The sequence below is a fragment of the Pseudorca crassidens genome, chromosome 9 (genome assembly GCF_039906515.1).
Source record: "Pseudorca crassidens isolate mPseCra1 chromosome 9, mPseCra1.hap1, whole genome shotgun sequence".
Classification (NCBI taxonomy): domain Eukaryota; kingdom Metazoa; phylum Chordata; class Mammalia; order Artiodactyla; family Delphinidae; genus Pseudorca; species Pseudorca crassidens.
In genome coordinates, this window is record NC_090304.1 from 41,780,885 (window position 1) to 41,805,472 (window position 24,588).

The following is a 24,588-nucleotide window of genomic DNA, read 5'->3' on the forward strand; positions in this document are numbered from 1 at the left end:
CTATAATAAAAATGCTATTTAAAATAATGAAATGGATAAGAATATATGTGAGTTTTCTTTAGGAAATGCTAGATATGACTGGAATTCTTTAATTTGTCCAAACCATAATAAAAATTCTTATTCATGCCTTTCTTATATGCCATGTCTTCCCATATAAAGCATTTTATTAATTTGATCTTATTTTTCTATCTCGGATTTAAATTTTTATCACTTTTCTGGCAAAGAGAATTGATCTGGCCATACCATATAACAATATACAATAACGTATGATAATGAAAATGGTGTAATATCCAGGATAAGATAGAAATAAATATCAGTGGCACAGGCTGAAGATTCCAGAAACCTTAGATAAGGACTCATATAAAATTGAGGGGGAGAGGAAAGATCATGCAACAAGTGGGGTTGGGCTAACTTAATTGCAGTTTTAAAAAATACGGTATTCACACGTAATATCACACACACACACACACACACACACACACACACACACATCCCCCCAAACAGCAAAAACTCAGAGTTAAGTAAAAAACAACCAGATCATAGGGGAAAAAAGTCAAGTTTTTGATCTGTTAGAGAAACGTTAATTTTCTCAGCTTTGAAACAATAAAAGCAATCACAAAAGTCATTGAATTATATACCAACTAAAAACATCTGCATAATGGAAACAACAGTGTTGAATTAGAAAGGAAAAATGACATGTTAGCAAAAATGTATCCCTCTAGTTTGACTGACAAATGTTAATATCTATAGTATGTACAGAGCTAGTCCAAATCTGTAAAAAAAAAAAAAAAAACAACAAAAACCACCACAATCCCAATAGGTAAAGGAAAGTTATGAACAGACAATTCATACCAGAAAAATGAAAACCAAATGAAGACACAGAGATATCTTGTGCCTTTTTCCATTCAGAGAGGCAGCGTGATGTGGGAGAGAACAAAGGGGACTGGAAGAGACAGCTGGATTTGAGCCCTGGTTCAGTCACTTCTTAGCTATGTGACAGCAGCTTTGACCTCGTCTCCCTTTACAATTACTAATCTGCAAAATGGGAGCATCCTCAGACCCACCCCAGGGCTTTTAGTGAGGAAATGGCTTATCATCGTGACTGGCACCATAAAAGGACTTGGTAAATGTTGATTTCCTTCTCACTCCGCTTTTCTAAACAAAGCTTTCAAAACACGACGAAAGAAAAGAGGCAATAAAGGATTTTTATGGTCCTTCTAGAGACTTACTATACCATTCTAAGTTACAGATCCATATCTGTGAGACTCAGGTCACTCATATGCTGAGTTCTGTCCCTCTTGTTCGTTTCAAATAATCCTCAATAAAGAGCTTTCAAAGTTGCAGAAACTCAATCTCGACACTAGGCGGTGCTAGAGCCATTCACTAGGCTGAAGTCTGTGTGGCTGGAGGAAGGTTTCAGAGAGGTCTCTGCCTTGGACAACTCTGTTTATAACTTGGAGGTATCTAGGGCTCCGAGTCCATCTGGCCTGTTAGACTTCTGCGTTCTCTAGTCCAAGGCAAGTCTTCCTTTATAGTCCTGGGGACATCAACGGACCTGAGCAGGTTCTACAGGAGACCAGAAGCACCCTGAAACTTCCAGCCCTGATTTGACAGAAAGATGCCTCTGGCCCCCTGGGAACCATGGCTGGGATGATTAAGGGGGCACAGACCCTCCACAGGCATAGTTTCTGGAAAGGGTGACCATGTCTCTATTTCACCTGCCTCTCATCTGTCTCACAAACAGATCTGTCTAAACAAAGGTTAATTAATCAGAATGGCTGGGAATAAGGAGACTACAGTCCTTTAGAGGATTCATCATAAGGAAAGGAATAAAATTTATTTTTAAAAGTTCCAGTAATTCCTAACAGTCAGACTTAACTAACTGGAGGAACTAACTGAGTGGTGGAAATTCAGCATTGATTTGCAGGAAACCTGGGCATTTTCTACTCAGGCGCCGGAAGAACTTGTGGAGGATGTGGCTTTTGCTCCGAATTTGTCTTTCCTGTCTCTACCTGTACTCTGGGCTTTTGGAGGCACAACTTGATTTATTGAGCTAAACAAGTCAGCAGCTAATTTGTTCATTCATGGCTGTCCTTTGAGAAGTGGTCCTGGGGATAAAGATGGAAGATCATTGAAAAACAAGTCAGTTTCTCTGGGCAGGACCTCACAAAGTAGGTCACCCTGGCTTTCCACTGGCCTGAGGGAGGCTGGAATCCCATTAACCTCAATAGAACAGGCTCACAAGGAGGTGCAGGGCTGTTTCTGCAAAACAAAACTTGGCTGCGTGTAGGCTTCCTAATTTGACTTCCTAATGAGATTTGGAAGAGGAAAGGGGAGACGGGTATGGGAAAACCAAAGGAAAATTCCTTTCCCTTAACAAGCTGATAGCACTCAGTGGAGAGGCTTTGGGAATTTGGGAAATCTGATTGTTTGCCATGGATGAATTCTGTTCCACTGGGGTCTCAAGATATCTGAGGGATGGGTGAAGGGTGGGAAGGTGTCCCCAAATATTTTTTTCAAATCTTCAGAAAAAAAAAAAAAAAGCTCCATTGACTCTTTCATCCTCTTGGAGCTACTGTCCAGTCTCTCTTCTTTCACATCAAACTTCACAGAAGAGTTGTCTGTACTCACTGACTCCATAACCTCACTTTCTGTTCACATTTCACTCTGCTGCAGGCTGTTTACCCTCCCCCCATAACTCAGCAGAAAGGATTCCTAATAAGGTCACTGATGATCTTCATGTTGGATCAATCCAACTGGCATCGTGCAACTCTGGTCTTCCTTGATCTCTCAGCTGCCCTGGACACAGCTATCCTTCTTGAATGCTTTCTTCCCTTGGCTTCCCTGTTACCAAGCTTCCTTCCCCAATCTCCTTGCTATTCCATTTTGCTTCCTATGCAGGCAACTCCTCCTCAGCATTAGATGTTGGAGCTCCTCGGGACTCAGTCCCAAGCCCTTGACTCTCATTCTCAAGCTGTCTCTCAACCATGTCCTTGGTGTTGATTGTCTCCCATTCCTTGGTGACCCTCAATTTTATATCTCAGTTTAGAATTCTCCCCCTGATTTTCAAAGCTTTATAGTTAACCGTGTTCTCAACACCTCCAGTGTCTGAGTGGGGTCCTCTGCAATGTTAAAGCCATGGGGGACACAGAGACCAAGCCTGCATTCCCCGAGGAGGTAGGGGCGCTTGGTACTGCACGCATGAGCAGTGCACCTCACCTGCTCAGCCACCTGAGAGGCAGTGCTGACTTTTACGACATGACTGGCATGCGGCGGCCAGGAGGCGGGTGGCTCCACGTACAAGGCCAGGCCGGGGGCTGGACAGGGCCCTGTTGCTACTTACACGTTGAGAGGCTGCCAGGCTGGCCACTGAGCTTTGGCTTTGATGACAGTGAGGACCTCATCGCTCTGTAAAAAAGGACCACAGGTATTTAGTGAGGAGAGCTGGGCTCAGGGAGCAGGAGGGTTCTGACATAGTGACGCTGTCCACCCCCCATGCCATTACCTGCTGCTGAGACTCTACCTGCCCCCAGGTGAAGAGCCCTGGAGTCTCGGCAGTCCCAGGAGGTGGGGCTGCGTCCAGGGTGCCTGGTGTGTGCTGGACACCGAGGGGCCCACTGAGACACACTTCAGGGTTCCAGCGCAGACCCTTCTCCACAGGAGCCAGGCTTTAACTTGCCCTCCCCCTGGGATGGCCAGGCCTGCACATCATGTCCAGCCTGGAGGGCAGGTCATGCTGTGTCCAGGCTTCCACTGGGGCCTGCTCCAGCCACACTGCAGCCACCATCTGACCCCAAGGGTTGTCACCCCCGAGGCCTCTCCTGCTGTCGAGACTCACATACTGGATCAGACTCCCTTGGAACAAGGAGGGCAAGATGAAGCCTGGGGCCCACACTCCTGGGCCACTCATGTAATCCTGCTCTAGTTTGCTTTGGACAGTGTGTAGGGCACCCTTAAAGCCTGGGGACCTAAAAGAATTTTTTGAGGAAGAATTTGATAATTAACATTTAGAAGGAAAGCCTTAAGTCACCATCATGGGGAAAAATCAGAATTTTGTTAATCTTGCTTAACTTTCCTTCGAGATTTGTTTGGGTTTTTATTTTCAATTACACATTGGGGCTGAGGGCTACCATAGGCTTTTCAAGGCTTAAGCTTCCACAGGTCCAAATTCACTTTTGGCTGGGGTTTCCCCAGAGTGGATTCAGCTGGTCCTGGAGCTCCCCTTCCCCGGGGCCGGGGCCCAGCAGTGCTCAGACACCACTGTCCACACTGCACGGAAAAGCCCAGGATGTCACCAGCAGGGGCAGCAAGAGCTCTGTTGCCGAATGAACACGTTTCTGAGTCCCCGAAGGGCAGAGACTGGCTTGGATGGCCCACAGCTCTGCCCCAGTCCTTAGACTTATTCCTGGCAGTAGGTACCTAGCATATATTTGGGATGAATCGATGAACTTCTCCTTAGTTGGTGGGTACCTTGCCCAGAAAATCCCATGCAAGGAGGAGGTCAGAGGTGCCTCCAGGCTCAGGCCGCAAGATTAGAAAAAGCCTCTGGTCTGGAGCACCTGGTCTGCAGCCAGGGAATGGGTTGCTGGAGCAGGGTGGGGAGCTCAGAGGGGACAGGAGCTTAGCCAGACCCTGCTCGGCCTGGGCACCTACTGATGGTCCTGGTGGGGCGAGGGTAGAAGTGAGGCCCACAGAGCACCCCGTCCCCCAAGACGCTCGCAGCCTGCTCTGAGCTCAGGCTTCCTTGGGGGTTCCCCCTTTTGATCACAGGAAAGAATCTGTGGATGCACAGACACCCCCCCGCTCACATGTCTGCAGGGAGAGCGTTTCCAAGTCCCAACAGAGCGCTTTACATTTCTCATGGGAGATTTTTTTATTTGTTGAGACTGTATCCCTGACTCACTCCTAATACACATCTGCTGAGTGACTGAGAGAAGCTGCCTGACATGAAGTCACATGTAAGACTCGAGCTGGTCTCCTGTGACCTGGGTTTCCTGTACTTAGCTCATATGTTCCATGTCCCACAACGAGTTCTTCATCTGCCCCTAGAGCACTGCTCTTCCTCAGTGGACCCCGTCGGGCACATCCACCAGCTGCCTGCATTCCTCCATCTCTTACCCCTCACAGCCGTTGGGCCCCAAGATCCACTGCATTCACAGCCTTACTATCTCGAGTCCTACACGGTCTCCTCACCAGTGGCCCCGGGCTCTAGTATCTTCTCGCTTTTCCCCAGTCCACCCTTGACATTGCTGCAAACCTGACCATACCTACTGCCCGCCTAAACCCTGCAACAGCTCCCCACAACTTCCAGGGTGATTTCTTAATCCCTGAGTTTTGCCTACGTGGCCCGCATCAGCTAGCTTTTTTCTTTGATTTTTAATTTCAGAATAATACATGCTTTTTGTGGAAAAATTTAGCATCACAGAAGCACACAAAGTAAATGCTGAGCATTCTGCTTTAGCATGCACCCTGGCTTCTCCCACCTCCTTCTCCAGAGTGTTACAGTTCAGTACATATCATTCCAGACCTTTTACTATACTTAGGTATTATGTGTGTGTGTGCACATACATTAATACAGCTTTTCCCACAAAAATTGCATCATATTGAATATCTTATTCTGCACCACGATTTTTACATTTTCCCCTTACTATCATATCATGGGAAACTTTCCATGTCAGTACCTATGGCAATATAATTCCCCTTTTCTTGATTTTTAAAGTGTTAGAGATCTTCAAATTAGGGTAAGCCAGGTCAAGACTTAGAAAAAAAGAAATCCAAGTATGAGATCCAAGTAATGAGGTACTGTCTGAAGACAGTCCTTTTGCCCTTGAAGAAATACTTTACTAAAAAATAAAATCAATGTGGGTGGAGTTAAGGGGGCCACCAAGTTAGCTGGCCCTGCAGATGCACCTTGTATTACAATTAAATCTTGGTTTTCAAGTCCCAACTAATGACACTGATTTTGCTTTTGCAGCATATAACTCAACAGAAATTGTTGGGGCCCTCCACTAGTGTTTGTGGTGCTGGCATTCCATCTGTATTTTTTAGAGCCATGGAGGCTCCAAAGATGGTGGTTCCACGTCTGCAGGCACTAGAACAACTTCTTCCTGTAAACTGTTTCATCTCAAGGTTACGCACCATCTGCATGATCAACAGTTCCTTGTTGTGATCTTTTATGTTAGCCAGTGAAATAACACAGGAACATTCTGGAAAATATATTTAAAAAACTAAATATTTTTCTTGAAGCATCAAAATTCTCTAGTAGAACCAAAGCTCTATAGGATTGGAGAGGGTCTGGCTTGTTCATGGCCATGTCCAAGTGCTGTGGATACTCAGTCAATTGGTGAAAAAGCAAAGCCACACCATTTGTTGATGTATGTGCAGAATTCCATAGCGTGCATGTTCTCTTATTTAACTGGCATTATTGCTGGATATTTAATTGTTTATATAAATGATGCTATAATGAACACTTGTGTACATATTTCTTTGTTTACACGTTCCCGTGTCATAGACTTCCAGGAATGATCAAACGATGAAGCAAATTGACAATTTTGGTAGTGCCTACCAGATTGTCCTCCAAGTGTCTGTACCAATTGATACTTCAGCAAGAATGTGTATGTGCCTATGTCTTTACAACTTTGGGCACACTGGATACTATCAATCTTTTTCATCTTTACTAATCCAGCAGGCAGGAAAGTAGCATGGTTGAGAGCATAAGCCCTAGAGTCACACCTGATTTCAAATCCTGACCGCACCGTGACTAGCTCTGTGTCCTTTGGCAAGTCTCTGACTTCCCTTAGCTTTTTCATCTCTGAAATAGGGTTAAAAAGTATATCTACCACATGGTGTTATTAGGGGGACAAAATGACATAATTCAAGTAACGTGCTAAGAACCGTGCCTGTATCAGCATCAATACTAGCTACTACTCTTATTCTTATTCACATTCAGGCCAAGATGGGATTTGTACTGCCTGAGTACAGAGAATGGAGCACACAGTAGCATCAACAAAGCCACAAGGCCTCAGGAGGATGTCCCCTTATTTAAAGGCTAATGTAGCCGGGTGAGCTTTGGATGGGGGCACTGGGGCTCCAGGTACTTCACATTCTGAAGACTGAAGAATTTAAATTCACAGTAAGCAACCCAAACTTCAGACTTAAATGAAAATCTGTTTTAACAAGTCTCTAAAGCCCAGAAAGGATCTTTCAAGATCCTTAAAGCCCTTATCCATCCATCTCCCATAGGACTGTTTTCAAAGTATTTCAGGGCACTCAGTTCACGCCTCGTTCGCATGACGTTAGCACTTTCCCAGAGATATGCCAATTAAAATAAAAAACCTCCAAGAAACTACAGGGTACTCATGTCCGTCTTCCCGGGGATGAGTTCTTCCATTTTGCTTTTGGTAAACATATTGTGAAGATGTTACAACTGTACTCAGACTTCCTCAGGTAGCAAATGAAAATTGCACGGCCTACTAAATCAGGCCATGGGCTGAGGTCAGGTCCAGAGGAAGGAGGACTCCTGTGGAGTGGAAACAAGTCTGGGACAGGTCAGGGGCAGAAATCACATGGATATCAGGAGATGTCACGTCTAAGCAGAGCAGAGGGGCAGAATGTGAGTCTGGGGGGCTGGGTGACGGCTGGTGTCTGAACATCCTTACCCCCACACTGACCCTCCCATGCCCCCCCAGAGCCAGCTCCCAAGGCAGGAGAGCTCCGTCATCTCAGTCGTGCTCACGGCAACAGGCAGTCTGTCCCCTCCTCCCTGCCTTGCTTCTCGCCTCTTCTCTGTTCCTGCACCTTCCTGGCTCCTGAGCTTTCGCCTTTGTCTCGCAGTCCTGAACCACAACCTGTTTCTTCATCCGAAGGCCCCTTTTGCTCCGCCTGGCACTGAAGCTGAGCTTCCTCACCATAGCACGTCCTGCCCCAGACCAGCAGTCTGGGAGTCAGCCCAGCCAACTTGCCTCCTGCCCCCCAAGGAGAGAAATGAGATGCAATCCATGAGGGGAAGGAATCAAAACAAGTTGAAACAACAACAGCAACGATCCACTGTTTTCATGTGCTAGGCACCTTGCTAATTACCTTATATATAGTATCTGATTAAATCCTTACCAGGCGTCTGAAAGGTCAGTATATACTTTTTAATCCTCAGCAATACATTTCTTTGGCGAAAGTAGTTACACCGTTAGTCAAACGGCACGTCTAGAGTTTAAACCTCAGTCTGGAGACCACGTTTGTCAGCCTGTGAACCCAGGTGGAGGGGGCTGGGAGGGTAAGCCGTGGGGCAGGAGGGAGGGGTCTCCTGAAAGGTTGGGCCCCACCCCTCCCCCACCCGTGCTTCCGCTGTCCTTCAGGGCGTGTCCTAGCCTACCCTGAGTTCTGAATATTACAGCCATGCCGGGGGGATTATCATACAGTGTTCACGATACTGCTAATGGTAATGCTGTCCTGAGAACTGGTTTTGATAAAGAGGGGGGAGCACGGGGTCCTTGAATTGGAGAGAAACTGCTGCTACTAAAGAGAAGGCAAGCCGATGACACTAAACGCAGGGGCAGTGATCCATGTGTGTGCACACAGAGACCCCCCACCCCACCGTGCATTTCCCCATTTATCAGCTTGTTTCTCAGGAAAACCTTGGGAATAGCTGCCATTTCGTTTTGCAGATGAGGAAACTGAGGGTCAAAGAGGTCAAGTGCCTTGTGAAGACTGCCCAGTAACCATGGTTCCAATACAGATGTGTCTGACCCCAGAGCTCATGCTCTTTCCACTTTCCCTGACGATTCTTCTCCTCCATCTCCCTCTTGTCCCTCCCCTATTTTGCTTGTTTTTCAGCAAGACCACGGCTGCCCCTGGCTGACAGTTTTCTCCAAGGAGCCCTTGCTTTGAGGCACAGGGTCACCCGATTCCCTCTAGAAGGGCAGCACCTGTCATCCTGTGTAAAGACCCCAGTGAGCAGTGTCTGGTTCCATTATTTGCTCCTACCGTTTCCCAGAATTCCCACTGACCACCCATAAAAAATATCAGTCCTGATGGCTTCCACCTCGGAAGGGGACTTTTTCATCCCTCGGTGAGTGTCCTGGTGACGAGCAGCAGGAAATGAGACACTTTATGAGGCGATGATGGAGGTTAAGCATCTTTAACATCAATTGTGCCCAGGATGCCTCCCCTCATTTCAACAGCCTCTGGTCAGAAATAAAAACAGCTCACATTTGGTGGTGCTCTACAGTTTGCCCGTGGTCTCAAGTGGGCTGCACCGTAGCCCTCTGAGGCAGGCAGCAAATGGTCCTCCTTTCCCAGACGTAGTAACTGAGACTCACCTCTCTCTGTGCCAATGGTCAGCGCCCAGCTCTTAGCTTCCGGACCATTTAATGCAGCTGGTCACTCCCTCTGCCTTGAATCACTTTCCGCCTGGCTCTGGCACTCGCCGCCTCTTAATTTTCTCCTCACCTCATTCTTCTTTGGTCTCCCTTGCTGACCCACTTTATCTTCCTCCAAACATTGGAGTGCCCCTGTACGCAAGCCCTTGGTGCTCTGCTCTTTTCTATTCACACTGCCTTGGCGATTTCCTCTTGTCCCATGCCTTAAAATACAAGCTGTGCATACACCGATGACTCCTAAATTGTCATCTTCACCTCAAGCCCGCCTCTGAACTCCAGCCTGTACGTTAACGGTCTTAACACTTTCATCTGGATGTTGAATTGGTATCTCAAACTCAACATGTCTGAAACCAAACTCCTGATCGTCTCCTCCCCAAACCTGGCCTCTCTCATTCTTCCCATTCCATGAAATGGCCATGCTGTCCTTCTAGTTTCTCATCCTTGATGTTTCTCTCTCTCATACTCCACCTCGGATCCTTCAGCACATCTATCAACTCCACTTCTAAAATGTATTTATGAGCCAACCACTGTCTGTCACCATCATTAGAACAGGGCCTGAACTGTATCCTCCCTGTGTCTTCAGCACCATCTTGGTCCAAGCCACCATCATCGTTTGCCTAGATTATTGCAACTGCTTCCTGGCCGGTCTCTCTGCCTCTTCCCTCGCCCTCCTCCAGGCTCCTTCTCACACAGCAGCCACATCATGCCATCCCTCTGGTCAAAATCCTCTAATGCCATCACACCGCACAGCCAATGGGGACCTCGCCATGGCCCCCTTGGCCCTTCATGATCTGCTCTGCCCCCTGTTACCTCACTAGCTTCATCCCTAACTTCTCTCCCCCTTGCTCACTTTGCTCCCAGCCGCCCTGGATGTCTTCTCCTCAGACGTGCCAGGCACACTTAGCACTTGCTGCCCCCTGAGCCTGGGGTGCTGTCCTCCCAGACACCAGAGCATGCATTCCTCTGTCTCCTCCAGGTCTTTGCTCAAATGTCACCTGCTCAGTGAGGCCTCTGCTGACCACACTGTGCAAAAGAGCAATTCCCTGCCCCTTCCTCGACCTGGCACACCCGCACTACTTTATCTGGTTATTGTTTCCCCGTAACATTTGTCCCCATCCGACATACTATGTATTTTGCTTTCTTTTTATCATTGATCTCCCCCTGCTGGAATAGGCATTCCACGCGGGCAAAGGCTTTTGTCTGTTTTGCTCACTCACCGCTGTACTATCAGTGTTTAGAACGTGCTTGATCAATCTTTGCTGTTTGAATGACAGGCTGTGCTGAGGAAGGGGCTGGCGTCCTTCTGAGCCCCAGGCCACCAGGACTCCACAGCGCAGGATGGAGCCACAGCTGGGTAAAGTGACACTGACGGACCTGCGCGCTGAGCTGGCGGGCACTGGAAGAGCCAGTGGAGAGTGCCAGCCAGAGAACTCTGCTAGACCTACCTGATAGTGGAAGGAGGGGGAAGGGACAGGACGCGGAGGCCACCTTAGGAACCATGGTGAGGCTCACAGGCTCTGAGCCTGCCTCCGATGGACACCCCAGTGACCTGGGCTGGCTGTTTATAGGTGCCTATGCCCCACCTTGCTCCTAGGAAGCAGATGCCATCACAAGTGGCCGTCTGATCAGCTATTTCAAAGCCAGAGAGCGTATCTGAAGCCCATTAACAGATCCACAAGAAGACGATGTGGTTTCACAGAAGCATTTCAAATTCAATTTCTTTTTATTTCTTTTCAAACACAGCCTGTAATCCTGATGGGAAAATTGCATAATGCCCGTAGATAATAATTTTCCCGTGAGATGGTTTTGTGAAAGCAGCTTGACGTTTCTGAAGCTGGAGAGGAAGAGGGCGCATCAGAGCCGCCTGGGCCTGCCCTGCTGCCCCTGCACCCACACTTGTCTCTGGCAGGTGGAGAGCTCTGAGACGGGCATCATGCCATGACCTCACAGAGAGGGCCAGCCTTCTGTGTGCCTCTGTTACCCCAGGCATTGGTTTAGCTCGTTTGGTAACCAGCGTGCCAATCCTGGGCTTAACCTCATTTTCTGGACTTTCATCGTATCCTTCAGAATGCTTATGGAAGTCTGCGTCTCTTCGGAGTCAAACAGGGAGCTGAAGGGGTGGATGGGGCACGTCTCTGCCTCCCAGCCCAGCCCCTCATGACCCAATCTTCCCACGCTCTCCTCCCCACCTTCTGCCCTATCTCCAGCAATTAGAAAGACGTTAGTGCTGGGGTCAGAGCAGAGAAGTAAAAGAGGGGCCAGGCCAGGCGAGATTCTGACATCACACAGGAGAGGGCACGCTAAGCCGGGCTGTCTGCCTCCCAACAGGCGAGGGCTGCAAGGAAGTCCAGCCGGAGCCAGGGAGGGAGGATGAGCCAGGCCAGGTCTGGCTGAAGGTGCCTGCAAGGCAACCTGTAGGGGCAGCACCCCTAACCCTGCCCCTTGGGAGCATCTCTGGGGGTCTTTTTTTTTTTTTTTTTAAGCTTATTTATTTATTTATTTTTGGCTGCGTTGGCTCTTTGTTGCTGAGCGCAGGCTTTCTCTAGTTGCGGTGGCTGCTTTTCTTTGCGGTGGCTTCTCTTGTTGCGGAGCACAGGCTCTAGGCATGTGGGCTTCCGTAGTTGTGGCACGCGGGCCCAGTAGTTGTGGCGCACGGGCTCCAGAGCGCAGGCTCAGTAGTTGTGGTGCACGAGCTTAGTTGCTCCGTGGCACGTGGGATCTTCCCGGACCAGGGCTTGAACCTGTGTACCCTGCGTTGGCAGGCAGATTCTTAACCACTGCGCCACCAGGGAAGCCCATCTCTGGGGGTCTTAAAGGCGCAGCATTCGACATCCCTTACCCCTCTTCCCTGTCTCCCCCTCCCCACCTTCCTCTGAGGGCAGATCCCATCCAGTCCTGGAAGCCATTGTTAGGGCAGGGGTTGGACTGTGTCCCCCCTGTCTCGCCAGCACTGGCCTGGTCTGGGGAGGTATACAGGGAATGATTAAGGAATGAATCATGGGTTAGTTAATTAAAGAATGAATTCATGACAAGCTGGAGGAAGCCTCTGGCCTTCACTGCCCTCCCAGGGAGTCTTAGGGGAACTCTTGCGAGTGCTACAGGGCTCAGATGCTGCTGAAGCGCTTGTGAGTAGCAGTGTGAGGACCTGATTTATGTGTTTAGAGGGTCCTGCTGACTGCAGTGGGGGAGTAAAGTGCAGGAGGGCAGGGGGAAGCGGGAGACCAGACACTGGACCACGAGAGAGCAATGGAGCGGGTGGGAAGATGTCGGACGCAAGACATTATTTTAAAGGGAGAAGCAACAGGATCTTCTGATGGATTGAATGTGGGGTGTAAAACAAAGAGGGGTCAAGGATGACTCTGAGGGGAGGTGTCATATAGGCAGTTGGATAGATGAGACTGGAGTTCAAGGGAAAAGTCCAGGCAGGAGATAAATTTGAAAGTCATTGGTGTATAGGTGCTAGTTAAAGCCACAAGGCGGAGTACCTGGGCAGTGAGTGGAGACAGACAAGAGGGCGGGGGAGAGGGAACAGCCAGCAAGACAGGAGGACGCTAGGACCTGCCCCCAGGACCTCTTCAGAGCCCTCGTGATGCCCCACTGTCCCCTGCTGCGCCCCCCTCCATCCACACGGTCCCCTGCTGTCCCCATTGTCCCTGTCTGTTCCCACTGTCCCCCCTCACTGCCTGTACAGCCCCCGACTGCTGCCAGCCCTGCTACTTGCTCACTGCTGCCAGCACTGCCCTGCTGGTCACTGCTGAAAATTCAACTGAAGCTGGTTTAGGAAGGACAAGAAAGCAAGGTGGTGGAGCCAGCAAGCCCAGACAGCTATTTCTGAGGAGTCGGCTGGGAAGGGGAGTCAAGAAAAATACCAGCGGCAGGAAGGACATGCGACTGTTTCTTAGAAGATGAGCGACATTAGGGCGAGTTTGTTTGGAGAAAGGTATAAACCAGTAAAGAAGGAGAAATTGCTGTTGCAGGAGAGAGAGGAGGTGTGCTTGCAGGACTAAGGTCCTTGAAAAGATGGGAAGAGGTGAGATCCAGACCCACGATGGAGGGAGGGCAAGAGGACGGAAGATGAAGGCAGAGGACAGTAGCTACTGATGCTCCATTACAGGCATTGCTGGGCCCACGTGAGGATCCATTCATCCAGCAAATAACAACTGAGCCCCTACTCTATGCCAGGCGCAGCTCTGAGTGCTGGAGATAGAGCCCTGAACAAAAGAGACACCAATCAATCCCTGTCCTCGTGGAGTTTTCCTCTTAGAGCAGGAGGCAGACCGAAACAAAGGAACGGTGACGGGTGTGCAAGACTTGAGTGGGTCTCTGGGGAAAACAATGTGGCGGTGAGAGGGGGGCCAGAGTCGGATGGGGAGGGATGTGGCAATTTCCAATAGAAGTATAAGTGCTAGTGCATATGTAAAGGACCAGGAAAGAATTCTAATAAGATGGAAATATACCTTACATACTCAAGTAAGGTCTTCAAAATTTAAAAAATAACATAACCATATTATAGGAAATTAGAGAGAGACAGAGAGAAACAAGCAAAAAAGAAATACCCATAATCCCACCATCCTAACCCAGCAGCTGTCATCAATTAGTATGTTTATTTCTATATTTGTGTGTCTTCATCACATAGTTGAGATCATAGCTTACACACACACACACACACGCACATTTTCTTTATCCCTGCCATTTCGTTGTAACAAGGGAGCTAGACTATTATACAAACAGATTATTAAACAAACCATTCCGTACCCTGCTTTCTAATTTAGTTATGTTTTAGAGATAATCTCATTACTGATATAGCTCTTTTAATGATGAACCCAAAGACCACACAGCAATATAAAAGTACACATGTATATATTTTTGTATCTTTATTTTTTACATTCCTATATAATCTTTTGGGCTCATCATCTATTTGTATAATAATCTAGCCATCACGTTACAAAGAAATGGTAGAGATAAAGAAAATGTGTATGCGTGTGCGCTTTTACTTCTATTTGCCTGAAGTGTCTCTGGAAGGAACATAAGAACTTCACAAAGACGGGGTGCCTCGGGGGAGAGGAACTGGGCAACCAGGGAGCAAAGAAAACAAGACTTTTCACTGTATGACTCTGCATTGCTTTTGAATTTTGAGCCACGCAAATATATTGCCATTAACAAAAATGGGAAGAAAAAGCCACTCCAAGGCTGTTCCCCATGGTTTTCTCATCTGGAGAAATATCCATGAAGGCTTTGGAGGAAGTGTTTGTGAGGCCTGCACTGTGGGCGAAGAGGGGCAGAGCAAACATCTAGAGGTAATGGGCTGGGAGCCAGAGCAGCGGCTGAAAAGGTGGGGAGAAGGGACAGAAGCCCAGGGGCAGAATTGATAAGACATCTGATGGATTCTTTACTTGACAATTTTAAAGCCTGTTAGGCTTCGTTAGGTTTTATTTTCTTTGAAATAATAGCCATTTCAAAAAGAAACCAGAACTCCTCTGCACACCAGCATCCCCCTCTCCTTCTCTCTTTTCCCCAAAGAAGCTTCTGACCCAGGTATTCTACTGTCAGCCTGTTTTGCTGGGTCCTTATATATAATAACATTTCGCTTCATCATCTCCCTCCATCCACTGATTTCCATAAAAAGCTTTCAAATTATTAAGTAATGAGGCTCTAAATGACCTGGACGAGGGAGAAGTAAGCAGGCCTCAAGGTGCTCAGCACGTTAGCATCAAATAAGGTTCCAGAAGTGCTGCTTTCTTCAATGGTGCCATTTAAATGCAAAGGAACCGCTTAATAAACTGTAAAAGCTTAACTCTTTTCATTCCTGAGACTCCCAGATACCCACGGAGGTTTGGGGAGAGACTGGGAAGGGAAAAGGAGAAATTGTGTGTCCAGATGACCCTGAAGAGGTGTCCCTACCAGGAAGTTAAGGTCACACACACACAGGCTGGTCTCTTGCCAGGCTTCCCCTGGTAACAGAAGGTTCCCTGACTGTGAAACTCCCCTTCTAGTTATTATTGTGGCATCACGGAGCAGGGGATAAAGAGTGGTGTGCTGGAATAAGGCAGACCCAAGTTCAAATCTCGACTCTGTCATTTATGTGCTGTGTACGTTTGGGGAAGTCACTCATCCTTTCTGAGCAGATTCCTCTGTGTGTAAAACATGTATTTATGGAGCTTCCTCAAAGGTCAGAGACTGTGCTAGGCAAAGGGCATAGGGCAGTGAGTGGACAAGGTGACATGGTCTCAGCTCTTGTGTGGTATGTCCACTAGCGGGTGTGGAGGATGACAGGAGTGGACCCATTTAAAATACAGCCATTCCAGGGAATTCCCTGGCGGTCCAGTGACTGAGCTTCCACTGCAGGAGGCGTGGGTTTGATCACTGGTCAGGGAACTAAGATCCCGCGAGCGGTGCCGTGTGGCCAAAAATTAAAAAAAACAGCCATTTCAGAGAACTGTCCTACACGTCTTATGTCTCAACCTCTGAACTGGACCAAACCGCCCTGCCTACATTCCAAGAAGTCAGCAAGAATGAGACTCTCCTGTTGAAAGGCCTCGTTCATTTTTACCTAGTGACCACTTCACCTGAACTAGGAATCTAGCTTTGCTTGTCAGCCCCAATGAACTCTTCTTAAAAATAACTTACCTCTTCTTCTTTTTTCCAGTAAAAACCCTGATTCTCTCGCATGTAATCAGGACACAATTGGGGTTTCTACCTGAACCTGTGTACCCCAAATTACAATTCTTTAATCCTAAATAAATGCTCTGCCTCTTGAACCGGTTTCTTGCTTTTGAGGTTGACACTGGGCACGGGGCATAGGGCAGCAGACACAGCAACACAGTCCCTGCTCTTGTGGGGCGTGTCCTCTAGTGGGTTACTAATAACACGTGAGGAATGAACGAGATAAATGTAAGTAAAGGGCCGGGTGAATGGAAAGGAAAAGGGAAGCTGTGATTACTTAGTTATATTCGAATGTCCCCACCCCCCTTCTTTCAGTGTAATCTCCCACTTCTGCCTGACCTACCTTTCAGCCTAATCTCCTAGTTCCGTGCCATGCCCAGGGACTTCTCAAGACTTTTGAGTCCCTTTGCCTGGAATATCCTTATCCCAGCCCCCTGAAGTAACTCCTCCTTGGAAAAGCCTTCCTTCCTTTTTTGAATAGAAATTTATATATTTAAAGTGTACAACATGACATTTGTACATAGTAAAACAAGATATACATAGTAAAACGATCACTACAGTTAAGCTAATTAACATGTCCATCTCCTCACATAGATGCCTTTCTTCTTTGTCATGAAAGCACCCGGAATCTACTCTCTTAGCAAATTTCCATTATACAAAACAGTACTGTTAACAACAGTCATCGTGTGGTACATCAGACCTCTAGATTTATTCATGCTACCCATTTGTACATCCAGCTGCAGCTCTGTGCCCTTGGACCAACATCTCCCCATTTCCCCACCTCCCTGCCTCTGGTAATGCCTTCTTGATGGCCCAAGGTTCTCAGATTATCCTCTTTCATGACTTCAATCATGTTGCATGATTTGGCCGCCTGGCTTGCAGGATCTTAGTTGTCTGACCAGAGATCAAACCCATGCCCCCTGGAGTGGAAGCGTGGAGTCTTAACCACTGGACCACGAGGGAAGTCCCCATGTTGCATGATTATCTGCTCACTTTGTTCGTTCGCTTATGTGTCTTTTCCTCCAGAAGGTGTCTAGTAAAGCACCCATCTTATAGTGGATGCTTGATGAAATATACTGAAGGAATGTTCAGTAAATCGAAGTGTTTATTCCCAAATGTTACGTGTGAATTATGAGAAGATCTGGAAATTATTACTGCCCCCTAAAGAAGCATTCATAGAACTTTGTGATTTTCACGCCATGGACATATTACAGGTTTACACAGTAATTCGCAGCAGAGGTAAGTGGACGCCTCCTGATGTTTTTCTTTCTCAGAGTGAGGTCTGAGGAGCCCTAGGGTCTGTGAAGACATTGTTAGGGTCTCTTAGTTCTCTGTGAGATTGTAAACATTTTATATTTTTATGACAATTTTAAAAATCAATTTAAGCATATTATAGATGACCTTGAAGATCTTATAATCGAGCACCGCCAGGCAATTTCAGTGGCCGGGATGCATTTGTGTTTACATCCTATTGCTGCTCTCTACAACTTTACTGTGCGCTAGTGTGGTGGACTGTCTTTCTCTGCCCAGATCCCTCTTCAGCTGCTGAAGAAGATGCTAAAAGTTGGCCCTTAGCTGTCAGTTCTTTTGGGGGGATTGTGCTGCCTGGATAAAACCACCGCATGTGATGTTGGCAGATGCCTTCTTTGGGCCTGCAACCAGCTCAACTTCTCCCTCTGTCTGTTTCTCCTTCCTCCTGCTTCGTTCCACAGGAGTGGCTCCCGAGAGCATTCCCCAATTACTTTGGCTAATCTTGACTCAGTCTACTGCCCAGAGACCTCAGCTGCTATAGTTAGTGGATAGAAAGAGAGGCAGAGTTAACAAATCAATGACATTCTCACCAGGTAAAGCCCAAATGCTATGTGTGATGTCGGTGGATGGAAGAACAGTGGGAGAAGTGAGTGAGGCCCAAGGACCACGGTGCATGGCGTCACCAAACCCTGAAGGACCACGGCAGGGCAGTCAGCATCGAATCTAGATTGTGAACAGTCATTTAATTTCAGCAAAACAGTATCACCCACCACATTAAAGCAATGCTCCTAATTAGCATTTTAAAAGGTTTGTAGTTTTATTTGTTATTATTATTATCGTTAGTTTGCTTTTATGGTCACAGGAGAGCTATAAGCATAAGGAGTTAATATCTAGTTATCTTTTCACATATTTAAACAATAATATGATGAAAATAATTATAATTCAACCCTGAGGGTTTGTGAGCTTATTATATGTGCTCTTTAAAAGAGGTCCATACACTACTCCAGTTTGGGAATTATCCAGTTTTGCAACAGCATGGTATGAAGAGCTTGGGTTTTGGAGGCTCTGTGGCTTAACTGTGCAACCCCGGACATGTTACTTAATTCTGTGAGCCTTAATTTTCTCATCTCTAAAATGGGCTAATGAGATCAACTTTATAGGCTTGTTGCAAGATATAAATGTGCTATCACTGAATGTGGAATGCTTGCACAATTCCTGACACACAGTAAATGCTCAATAAAAAGCGGCAGGCAGGAGAGGCCTAACAGTAAAGAATGCACCTCTTTCCAAGCCCTTTCCAACCTGGAAAAACTCTTGCTGTCTGCCTCCATCCCTGCAAGACAGCTGGAGGATCTGGTTTTAGGTAAGGGACTTCCAATAGGGAGTCAGAGTTAAATTTGCTTAAAAGCTAGCAAGCAAACAAACACTAAAGCCCCAAGGCCTTCAAGTAAAAGGTTAAAAATAAAGAACTAAGAAGAGCTATGGCCTAAATTGAAATTCAGAGAATTTTACATTCAAGGACCACTTAATTGATGAAATAAATATTCCTGTGGTAGGCTAAATAATGGCCCCCAAAGATACCCACGTTCCTGTGAATGATACCCGAAAACCTGTGAATGCTGCTTCTTATGTCCAAAAGAACTTCACAGGTGTGATTAAGTTAATGATCATGAGATGGGGAGATTATCCTGGATTTTCTGGGTGGGCCCTAAATCTAAGTGTCCTTATTAGAGGGAAGCACAGGGAGATTTGACTACAGAAGACGAGGTGGCAATGTGAGGACAGAAGCAGCGACGGGAGTGATGTGGCCATAAGCCAAGGAATACCAGCAGCCACTGACGTCCTAGAAGGGATGAAAAGCCTCCTGGAACCTCCTGGAGGAGCTAGCCTGGCCAACACCTTGATTTTAACCCTGTAAGCCTCATTTTGGACTTCTGCCCTCCAGAACTGGAAGAGAATAAATTTGTGTTGTCTTAAGCCACTAAATCTGTGGTAATTTGTTATAACAGCAATCAGAACTGATACAATCCTATGGGCCCTACTTGCCCTTTCAATTAGTGAATCTAGTGAAAATGAAATAACTAAGACCAGTCGTTGGACGGGAGGAGTGGAAGGGCATAGCTGTTGGATTCTGAAGAGCTGATCTGAATCCTGTCTCTCCACATTCTGGCTGTGTGACCTCAGGCCCGTCAGTTAGCTTTTCTGAGCCTCACTTTCCTCCTCTGTAAAATGGGACTAATGTTAACTCATGTTGTGAAGATTAAATATTTATTAACCATAAAACCATGTGAACAGTTTTCATTATTATTATTACCGTTTCAAAAAAAAAAGTCCAAAATGAAGATTGTAATCAAGATTCCACCTCTTAGGAAGATGGCCTAATGAAGCCTAAAATGTATATCTACGGAGACCCCGTGCACGTTGGATTTAGGCCTGGTTTGGGAGCACAGTGCTGAAAAACTCAGTTTTTAGACCCCTGTCTGTAGTTCCTGCTGCACTTCACCCACAGCCCACCTGCAATTCCTTACTTTTGCAACCCAGGCTGTGTGTGGAGAGAATGCCACTTAGACTTCTCTCTGATGTGATGCTTTCTTTAAAAAGAAAATATCAATAATCCAATCATCTCTAACTATTGGGCAATTTTTCTGTAGTTTTCGTTTCCTGAAGGATAAATCATGGAAATAATCCATGCTTGAAGCTATAACAATAAAAACAACTATTATTTTTCAAACTCAAGACCATTCGCATGTATCCAGTCTATCTTCCAATCTCCCAAAGCAAAAGGGAGAAAATAAATAGCTGAGCAGTTTGAAGTTGGAGCCTATCAACAATTTTTTTTTCCCCATTTGTATTCAGTTGAGCATTTCCTTACTCAGGTAGTAAGAAAAGAATTGCTGTTTTGATTGAAACTATGTGTAGTTTTGATATAAAAAAAACTTTATGATTGATTTTTCCATATTACAAAAGTGTGTTCATTGTAGATCATTTACAAAATAGAGACGGGGAAAAAAGAATAAAAACAACCTGTAATCCCACCACCCACAGATAACCACTGCTACATTTTCCATTTTAAGCCGATAAAAAAACCCACTTCAGTGTACCTGAGTGTGACATTTACGGAATCACCAAAGCAGCTTAATTCCAATGATAATAGGAGCCTGGATTCTATCTTCTTCCATGTCATTGGGCCTGCTGCGAGTGAGTAGACCTGGCTAATTAAACTCACAGCCTGTAGTCTGAACAATCATGGGGAGGAGCTTCTATCAGTTGCACTCTGAAGAACCTCACCCCCACCCCAGCCCACCATGCTTTTAGATTAGTGCAAGAGCCTTCTAACTCCCGTTTTATTCTCCCACTCCCCCCTCCAGCCCATCATGGCGCCCTTTCTAAAGCATTCATTTGACAGGCCACTCCACGAAATTCTCCCTCTGGCTTTAGGGATAAAGTCCAAATTTTTTAGCATGGAACACAAGGCTTCATTCTTTGGCACTACCTACTTTTTCAGCCTCATATCTACCCTTCGTCCCATTCACCACCATCCTCATCTTCATCCTCATCACCAAACCAGTCACCAAGTACTGGGTGTGGTCTATGCGCTAGGTACCATATTGGGCATGTTCCATATGTTATCTCATCTCTATGCCAACAGTCCTATAAGGTGGGGTTAATGGATGAGAAAACTGAGGCTCGGAGAAGCCCAACAATTCTGTCCTGTGCACACAGCTAATAATCAGAGGAGCCAGAATCCGAGCCCAGGTTCCTCTGATGTCAAAGCATAATTATCAGGATACCTGTCTCCCTACTGAACTGCTTGCAGTTTCTAAACTAGATATGCTTTATTTCAAACTTCCATACCTGTGCATAAACCACCATCTCCCTGAGGTGTCTTTAGCCCTTTCTCACCTAGATAATGCCTCCCTGTCGTTTAGAATGCAGCTCAAGCCTTTGGTTTAGCGTAGCTGCCCCCTCCCTGTGCTTCGAGGGTATCCTATGTTGACTTCAGTCATGGGACCTACCTCACTGAACTGCAGTTACCCTTTTCCATATCAAGTATTCCCTCCCTCCCCTTTCCCCCACGGAGAGTGCCTCAGGGGGGAGCAACTGTGTCTTATTCATCCGTATATCCCTCTTCCCCCCTTCTCTAGCCCAAGATTTGGCACAAGGAAGATAATAAATGTTCGATTAATAAATGAATGAACGAGCAGCAGCTCCTAGAGCCTTCAAACAGGCTTCAAGTGATCAAAATTTGCTTATATAATAATGTTCCTGTCGGAAGGGGCTCAGAGATATAAGGAAAATGAAACCCAGAAAAAATTCTCTGCCAGATCCCTTGTTGGATGAAAGAGCCCATCGTTTGTAACTAATTGCTGATCCTCAGTTGTGCAGAAGGGAGCTGCACAGATCTTTTTTTGTTACGCTTAATCCTTGTCACCTATCTATTCTGTGATCCAGATAAGGTCCAGTGGCAGGTGAAGTACAACTGAATATGCCACCCCGAAATACGCCTCTTTGGCATAAGGATTATTTTGAGCTGATTATTTTGAGAAACTGCAGACACGGGAGAAGCTCTAAAAACAGAGTAGAGGTTACCCTTTTGTAAGAGAAATCTACATTATAAAGGGAAGAGCTCCATTACTAGAGATCACTTTTTTATCTGAGGACTGATCTGCATGGCAGGGCATACATTTCCTCTTCTCATCTTCCAGTGAATTGTCTCCGCCGCTTTGAAGCCCCAGACCCTTATCCTTTTCCCTAGCTCAGGATAGTATATAATCCTCAATTACCTGGCTGCCTTCTGAGTCTCATATCTTTGTGGGACTCCTTTTATGTATATACTTGTATATGTATGTATGTAATTACAATTTTTTTTTTGCTCCTGCTAATCTGTCTTTTATTATGGAAAGTGGGGAGGGTATCGGCCAAGAACTGGAAAGGTAGAGGGAAAATGATTTTCCTCCCTTACAAAGGGAAACTGGCTTTAGGCAGCATCTGGATCCCTGGGCAGGGGCTGTGTGTCAATGCTCCCCAAACTGGTTGTGCTTCAGAATCCGTTGAAGGCTTTTCAAGTCTATTTATGTTCAAGTCTGACCTCAGAGCTACTGAATTCGAACCTCTGGGTGGGGCACAGGAGGTTTCTAAATGTTCTCAAAATGATTCTGGTCCATAGAATGCCACATGGGATTCTTTGTCGTGTGTCTCAAGACATTAAGAAACCTCAAAAAGATGATGATGAGGTGCAATCTCTGAAGACACATTTCCTAAACAGGTTCCCTGTCTCTTCATGTAATGCCTCTGTCACCTGTCACAGGTTGGTTGGATCTGGGTTATGATGGTGATGGAGAGAGTGGTGCAGGGCCTGAACAAGGAAGAGATTGGGAATGCTATAATGGGAAAAGGTGTGCTTTGAAAAGGTTCTTTTGTGCTTACATAAAGCTTTACCAGACATACTCCTTTGATTTGGGTTTAGGCCATTGTATTACCTGCTACTGAGTTCCCAACAGACTTCACGGGGCAATAAAATATCTTATGGGACTCATATGACTCCAGCACCCATTGCAGCTGAAAGTGATCCAAATCCCAGCAAAAGCTGCTGACTTGGGTTGGAGAAGACAGTGATCCCAGGGCCAAAACCTTCCGTGAGGGCTGGCAGTGATCAGAAGGCTGGTAGGTGGCAGAGACTGGGTGGATAGAGGCTGGTATGGCTGGGTGTGAGTGGCATGGGTCTTTCCATAAGATGGGGTGTGAGGAGGTGATGGAAACGAAGTAGAGCCTGACGCCTCCTGTTGCCTTGTGTTATGTGGGATGTGAGTGGACAAATGCCCTTCCCTTGCAAGGGTGGGGAGGGGCACATAGAGACCAGGTTTTTCATAAGGGGGAGATGGAGAGAGAGCTGTGTGATGGGGTTAGGGATGTAGAAGAGCTTTGGAGGACACATTAGGACCATCCAGATATTTTCCACTGCCCTGAAATGTCAGTAAGTCCCCCCAGAGCGGGGATCTGGCTTTCCCCACCATGGCTGTCCTGCTACATATGATTGTGTATCAGTTGCATCGTTTATCACACTGTACTGTAATGTTAAAAAACTGTGTTTATGTTCTATGTCCAAATTCCGGGTGTGGTGAAAACAGCCTAGGCCTTGAAATGTGACAGGCCTAGGTCTGAATTCTGACTCTTTCCTTTTCTAGCAGTGAGGTCTTTGGCAAGTCATTTCACCTGTCTGACCCTCAGTTTCTTCATGTGTAAAATGGGTGCAGTAGCTCTACCTACCTTTTGGGTTGCAGTGAAGAATAAATCAGATATTGTCTGGAAGTTCCCACTATATTGTCTGAGATATGGTAGAATCTCAATAATACTTGACCCTCCCTCTTTAACTGAATCATCTTTGTTTCTTCACGATCTGACACCATTCACGGTTTCATGAAGGTGCACAAGATATGTTGGCTGATGAATGAGTTGGTTGAAGGAATGAATGGGGTAAGTGAATAAATGAATGAATGAATGCTAATTTGCAGAAAGATAGGTTGAGAACATTTAAGGCACTCATCCATGGCTGAAAGGACTTCTCTTGCAATTCTTTTAAGTATTTAGCCCAGGCCAGATCCTCTGTCCTGTTTAGAGGTCAAGGCCGTTCCTTTGTCCTGACCTTGGCATAAAGAGCCGTGAAAGGCTTGTAGTTTTTTTTTCTATTTTAATCCTTCTCTCCATTTAAAGGACTCTATTTTCTCTGGAAACAGTGGGGTGAACATCTCCAAGATAATGGGTAGTAACATTAACATTACCACCACGGGCATGATCCAGATATTATTCAATCAAAATAATAACTCCTAATGCAGGATGGACTGTTTTTATCTTAAGAATCCAATTCAGCCATTGGCTCACCATCATATTCAGATGCCAGAAATTACCTTTAAGTCAGAGATCTATAATGTGATATTGAAATGGATTTGTAATTATACTTTATGATGTTATATTATAGACTTTTTAAGGTCGGAGTGTCTAGCTTGTTGTGTTTTCATTTTCTATCACCAGGCAATTTGAAATCCTTTTCAAATACATAATGAACAAAAATTAGAAATTTGGGGAGCAAAGTCACTTCAAAGGAGTGCTTAAAAAACCTAACAATGTCACCTCAGTAAGGGTAATAATAAAAGATTATCACTGTTACTTAACTTTAATACTGCCTTCTGAAGACAGAGATGGGAAAGAAAAATCACCTTCCCCTAGTGGAATTCAAGAGTTTTGTCACCTAGGTTCTTGGCTGGACCATGTCCAGCCCTCTCCTTTCCTGGCTCAGGACCTT

General features: G+C 46.1%; 1 protein-coding gene across 1 annotated transcript in view; it reads right to left on the reverse strand.

Annotated features, from left to right (window-relative positions):
• Window positions 1-24,588, reverse strand: part of SPON1 (spondin 1) — a 274,194-nt gene that overhangs the window by 16,793 nt on the left and 232,813 nt on the right. The window contains exon 7 of the mRNA XM_067749816.1: window positions 3,344-3,408. Within this exon, the coding sequence (XP_067605917.1) occupies window positions 3,344-3,408 (65 nt within the window). The remainder of the gene's footprint in view (window positions 1-3,343; window positions 3,409-24,588) is intronic.